We start from the raw sequence: 6,087 nt of genomic DNA, 5'->3' as shown, positions 1-6,087 counted from the left end.
GGGCTGGTTTAGTGATCACAAAATCCCTTATTTTCTCTTTGTCCTGGAAAATTTTATTTTATTTTATTTTATTTTAATTTATTTATTTGACAGAGATCACAAGTAGTCAGAGAGGCAGGCAGAGAGAGAGAGGAAGCAGGCTCCCTGCTGAGCAGAGAGCCCGATGTGGGGCTCAATCCCAGGACCCTGGGATCATGACCTGAGCTGAAGGCAGAGTCTTAACCCACTGAGCCACCCATGCTGCCCATCTCTTTCTATTTTGAATGATGGCCTTCCTGGGTAAAGTATTCTTGGCTGTACATTTTTCTCATTTAGTACCCTGAATATTTCATGCCTGTTCATTCTGGTCTGCCAGGTCTCTGTGGCTAGGTCTGCTATCAGTCTAATGTTTCTACCCTTGTAGGTTAGGGACCTCTTGTCCTGAGCTGCTTTCAGGATTTTCTGTTGGTCTCTGAGATTTGCAAGTTTCAGTATTAAATGTCGAGGTGTTGATGTATTTTTATTGATTTTGAGGGGGTATTCTCTGTGCCTCTAGGACTTGAATGACTGTTTCCTTCTCCATATTGGGGAAGTTCTCCACCATAATTTCCTCCAATATACCTTCTGCCTCTCTCTCTCTCTCCCCTCTTCTTCTGGAATCCCAGTTATTCTAATATGATTTGGCTTTATGATATCACTTACCTCTTGAATTCTGCCCTCATGATGTAGTAGTTGTTCATCTCTCTTTTTCTCAGCTTCCTTATTCTCAGCTTCCTTATTCTCCATCATTTTGTCTTCTATATCGCTAAGTCTCTCTTCTTTCACATTTATCTTTGCAGTTAGAGCCTACATTTTTGGTTACTCCTCATTAATAGCCTTTTTTATTCCAACAGAATTAGATTTTAGTTTTTTTATTTCTTCAGAAAGGGATTCTCTAGTGTCTTCTCTGCTTTTTTCAAGCCCAGCTAGTATCCTTATAATCATTACTCTGAACTCTTAGTTCTGACATCTTACTTATATCCATGCTGATTTCACTTATACTCCTACCAACACGTAGGAGAACTCCTATTATTCCATTTCCAGTGCACCCCTTGCCATAGATACCTTTAAAATTTTGTCAGTTTGATGCCTGTATAAGGCAAGCCCCTTGTTCTTCATGTTATCTGGATTACTTGGGATGTGTTCAATATTTCTGTAGGCTCATTAACTGTCAAAATAAATAAATAAAATCTTTAAAAAAGAGGGGATGCCTGGGTTGCTCAGTAAATTAAGTGTCTGCCTTTGGCTCAGGTCACAGTCCCAGGGTCCTGGGATTGAGATACTCATTGGCTCCCTGCTAAGCGGGGAGCCTGCTTTGCTCTCTGCCCTTCCACTGACTTGTGCTTGCTCTTTCTCTCTTTCAAAAATAAATAAATAAAATCTTTACAGTCTATGACTTGCTCTATGCATTTGCACAAATCTTAGGAGAATAAGACTTATTCTTATTTATTTATTTGAGCTCTTTGTATATTATGGATATGGATCTTTTGTTCATGAGGGAACAAATCAACTTTTAGAAGCAGATCTGTTTCTGCTCTGAAGACTCACTGTGCACTGAAGGAGGATTACAGGAAGGTCAGTGTAGTACATAGGCGATCTGGGGTCATCAGAAAGATTCTCAATTCCTTCTTTCCCAGAATATCTGTTTACTTCTGGCCTGTCAGGATCATGTTTGAGACTGACAGGTAACTGTTTGAAAGTGGATTTTTGAGTGATCCTTAAAGTCTTTATTTCCACAAGAAATCTAGCAGAATCACCACTTATACGTACCCCATACAGTGGAAGAAGAGCAAAATTCCATGATTTCTTTTGGGATATAAAACAAATTCCAGGGGGGCCTGGGTGGCTCAGCTGGTTAAATGTCTGCCTTCAGCTCAGGTCATGATCCCAGGGTCCTGGGATCAAGCCTCCTGCTAGTCTCTCTGCTCTGAGGGGAGCCTGCTTGTTCCTCTGCCTCTGCCCTTCCTCCCTAACTCAGGCAGGATCGCACGTGCTCTCTCTCTCTCAAGCAGATAAAAAACTAGTAAAAAAAAATTCCAGGGTGCCTGGGTAGCTCATCCAGTTAAGTATCTGCCTTCAGGTCAGGATCCCAGGATTCTGGGATGGAGCCCCACAACTGGCTCCCTGCTCAGTGGAGAGTCTACTTCTCCCTCTCCCTCTGCCCCTCCCCCTGTTCGTGATCTCTCTCTCTCCCTCAGTCTCTCTCTCTCAAATAAATAAAATCTTTGAAAAACTAATTAATAATCAAGAAAACAAATTTCAAATTAATCAATTTTTAAATAATAGAGGTATGTTTATTTAGGTATATGTACATGGTCATAAATTACTGTAGAAATCAGTCACAAATATAATGTTATTCCATTTAAAAGTCAATGAGGTTGTTTCTCGGGACACAGAAAAAAATCCCTGAGGTTCCATAGCTTCAAACAATTACTTTTTCATTCTATAGCTTCAAAAAATATTCAAACAATAGATGGGGTCTATCCCTGTCCTCGTGACAGTGGCTGACCTGTACTGACTGTCGGCAAGGACATGGTCCTCTTACAGAGAAGGATCTGATATTGCACAACCAAAGGACAAGATGGAAAATGTTCCCTTTGTTGAGATTCCTTAGTCAAGTATCTAAAATTTAAGTGCAAGAATTCCATCACTTAGCACCGGGAGAAAATGGCATAGAATTTGCCAGTGGAAAGTGCTGAACAGGAGAGGCACGAAGTGCAAGAAGGGACATGGGAGGTTCTGTGTCCTGCACCAGGTGGCTGGACTGAAGTCTCTGGAATTGTAAACCTGGAAGTGCTGTTGGTCTATTGATGAATAGCAGCTCATCCAAAGGCAGCTGGCCCAGAGGCAGAGTCGCTGAGCTGGTCCCCATGATAAGGGGCTTCTTGGTAGCCTTGGCCTGAGAAAAGAACAGGTGTTTGTCTCTGTGGCTGCCCTTCAGCAGCACTCCCCACCCCAGAGCCCAGCCCTCACGCAGGGGCATGCATTTCCCCCCAGTCATGATCCCAGCCCTGGGCCCAGCCACCTTTACAAACCTCCTCCCTCCTGAACCAAATCACGGAGTCAGCCCCAGACCCTGTTACCAATGGTCTGGACTCAAGGCCAAAGTGAGTAAGAAACCAAAGTACTCATGTGACTCAGGTTCCCATGCTCCCTCTCATGGCAGATCCTAAAAGACCTGCTGGGGGATCTGACAGAAGACAGGGGCCTGCACTTGACACCTCTACCTTGGGAACCCTGTGGGCAAAGATCCTTCTTTTCCTTTCCTTCCCAGCCTCCTGCAGTCAGCACACAGAGTTCTTAGTCTGATGATCCTTCCCCCATCCCATCCATTCCTGGTCTGGCCCAGCTGGGAGCTCACAGGGGAGCTCAGTTAGCCCATCTCCCAGGTCAGCTCTGCTCAAAGCAGAGGCTGCTCAGTGTCTCAGGATCTGAGGTCTGCAGGAAGCTGGCTGCCAGGGACGGCACCAGCCTCAGTCAGGGTTCCCACGTTTGCACGGAGAACTGGCCTCCTTCTAGTCCCATCATGCATGGTCTCTACGGGCATTTGCTGTCTTACATGTGAAGACCCAAGCCATGTTCTGGGGGAACATGGCACTACTGTCCATCCCTTTGAGTTGACCTGCAGAGGCCTTCCCACTCCCTCTTCCTGAGATGAGACCTTGGTCCCCTGTCCTTGTAACTGCCCAGATGGAGTCCCCTTCTCCTTGAGATGTCCCATGGAGCTGTCATGCTGCTCTTACTCAAATGGGAGTATAGCCCATGCTGTGTTTCCCCACTGTCCCCACCCCACACACCCTGGGCCCAAATTGACTCTCTCCAATGGAGAACCCGGTCAGAGCCAGGCCTGACTTCCCTCAATCCCTTTAGCACCAACAGGCCTTAAGTCATGGTGTGGGCCCCTCCCCTTTCCAAGTGGCCTTAACAGTGAGTGAGGCCATATCAGACCTCAGAGCCAAGCCTGTACAAGTAGTTGCCAACACGTGATATGAGATCTCATTCATCTAGTCCCACTGCCCTCTGAGAAGGTTCAGGCAGTGGGCAGGGGTGAGGCTGGGAATTCAGCGGTCCCTGTGCTCACACCAGGCCATCTGCCCCTCTCTTCCCTCTCAAACTGCTCTCACTACCTGTCCTTCTAAAGAAGTTCCACAGAGAGTGTCGATTTTTGATGATTATGCATATTATGAGGCCAACGAGGCTAACGAAGACAGAGCTCACAATGACCAAGATGTTCCAGGTCTGGGCCGAGTCTTCAGGCGTGGTTGGTGGCACTGAAATGAAAACGCAAGGATCAGAGCCCCAGTCAGGACTCCAAACTGGGGGAGGCTTCATCAGCTCCTGCTGGCCCAGGTCCACCCTACCAGGCAGACGGTCACTATCTGTCTATCACTGTCCTTGTGCCAGCTGCTGTGACCAGTCCTGATGTCGGGATGGAGGGAGGGGATGCACCCTGTCCCTTAGGGGCTCCTCCAGCCATAAGGGGAAGCAAGTTTGCAATGTAAGCAGTCGCTCCTGCTGTGACAGGCAGGAGGTGATGCAGGACAAGGATGGTGAAAGCGACAGTCCAGGTGCCACTGAAGGATTTCCAGCAATACACCGGGTGGCATGGAAAAGACAATGATTCTCAGAAAAGGGAGCAGTAAGAACACCATCTCTGGAAAAGACTGATGTTCCCCTGTTTGGGGCAGCAAGAAATCCAAGAAATACCCAAGCACAAAAGTACGTGCAGCGAGGAAAAAATTCCTGGAGGTGAGAAGGGAAAGGAAGGATGCTAGAACATTCCTGTGGCCATTATTCTGCCAGGAACATTCATGGATGGATGAATATCTCTCTCTCCCTCGGACACACACACACACACACACACAGAGTCCACACTGTGGGGCAGGTGGAGGCCATCTCAAGAGAACCAGCACTCCATCCAGTCTTCTGAGTTACCTGTGGTCTCCCGCGCTTCATCCCAGCGCTCCCATACTTGCTGGAGCCAGCTCTTACAGTCTCCGTTTGCGGTCCCCATGAGGAGCTTGGTCAGCTCTCCATCACTGTCCAACGTGCCCTTGAACTGTTGGCCTCCAGGAGGAACCACTGTCCATTTTCTGTTCTCCGGGTCAAAGAGGTGGGTTAACTGCTCATTGAAGGCAAACCGCCAGGATCCTCTGGTGTGTCCGTGGGCCCCACGCTCGCACATAAGCCTGCCCTGCATGGTGAGAGAATCTGCCCCCACCCCCACCAGGGGAAACAGGTCAGCCTCTGGTCCTGACCAATCCTTTGCCCCACCCACTGAGCACTCCTCGGCTCCCCTTCCGCCCTCCTGGTCCTGCTCTGGCCTCCTTTTCTGTCCGGGCTGCTGGGCCGCATGTGTGGCACCCACTTCGAAGTTTTACATGAACATCATAGCTCCCTGGCCCTGCCAAGGTGTTCTCATTCTGCTCTGGGCCTTGAGACTTACCACTCTTCATCAAAATCTCTGCTTTGACGTCCAGCAGTTTCTTTCTGAGCTCTTCCCCCAGGTCTTCCAGAGGCTCCCTCTGTGTCCCCCAAAACGCTGTGTCTTTCAGCTTCATCCCCAGAGGACCAACAGGTTTGACCTCCTTGCTCCCACAGGCATAGGAAAGAAACGCGTTTCCATTCACCTGGCCTTGAATCTCACACCATGATGGTCCAGGCCTGGGCTGAGATGTGATGGAGAAATTGTAGGAAAGCAAGAGAGCACCTGCGAAGGGAAAACACAGGTGGAGGTTGGGGCTGGAAGAAAAAAAAGCAGCAGGCATCCCTCTGCCATGCAGGTGGCAGCAGTGGCATCCCTGTAGGGCTGTGCTGGCAGAGTAAGGACTGTCCCTGCACAGCCCCTACCCTCAGCAGGAGAGGCTGCTGCTCTTCCCCTGTTGGGATAAGATCAGGATGTCTCTGCCTGGCAGGAGGCCACACAGCCATTGAAATGTCCCCTGTGTCTATCAGGCTGATACCCAGCATCTCAGCCTTTGACAGAACAGATACAGCAGGAAATGCCAAACACAAAACTAAACACATGTCCTCCAACTGTGCTCATGGACAGGTCTGGAGAACGCTTTA

At 48.4% G+C, this 6,087-nt stretch overlaps 1 protein-coding gene across 1 annotated transcript; it reads right to left on the bottom strand.

Annotated features, from left to right (window-relative positions):
• Positions 1-2,287: 2,287 nt before the first annotated feature.
• LOC308344687 (UL16-binding protein 1-like) lies at positions 2,288-5,722 on the bottom strand. The gene is made up of 4 exons (XM_080806424.1): positions 5,465-5,722; positions 4,954-5,229; positions 4,146-4,289; positions 2,288-2,917 (listed from the first exon to the last, which is right to left on the bottom strand). Exons 1-4 carry the CDS (start codon positions 5,577-5,579, stop codon positions 2,841-2,843), a joined length of 612 nt encoding a protein of 203 aa, XP_080662550.1. The 5' UTR covers positions 5,580-5,722; the 3' UTR covers positions 2,288-2,840.
• Positions 5,723-6,087: the final 365 nt, after the last annotated feature.

Source organism: Martes martes (genome assembly GCF_963455335.1).
Source record: "Martes martes genome assembly, chromosome: 6".
NCBI classification, from domain to species: domain Eukaryota; kingdom Metazoa; phylum Chordata; class Mammalia; order Carnivora; family Mustelidae; genus Martes; species Martes martes.
The sequence above is the reverse complement of the archived record's forward strand: the minus strand, read 5'-3'. Positions and strand labels throughout refer to the sequence as shown.

Excerpts from the sequence above, each read along its gene's own strand:
- LOC308344687 (XM_080806424.1), bottom strand. The coding sequence starts at position 5,579 with ATGAAGCTGAAAGACACAGCGTTTTGGGGGACACAGAGGGAGCCTCTG. Across the intron at positions 4,290-4,953 it reads TGAAGCGCGGGAGACCACAG|TGCCACCAACCACGCCTGAA; the intron begins GTAACTCAGAAG and ends TTTTCATTTCAG. Across the intron at positions 2,918-4,145 it reads GAACTTCTTTAGAAGGACAG|GCCAAGGCTACCAAGAAGCC; the intron begins GTAGTGAGAGCA and ends TTCTTTTCTCAG.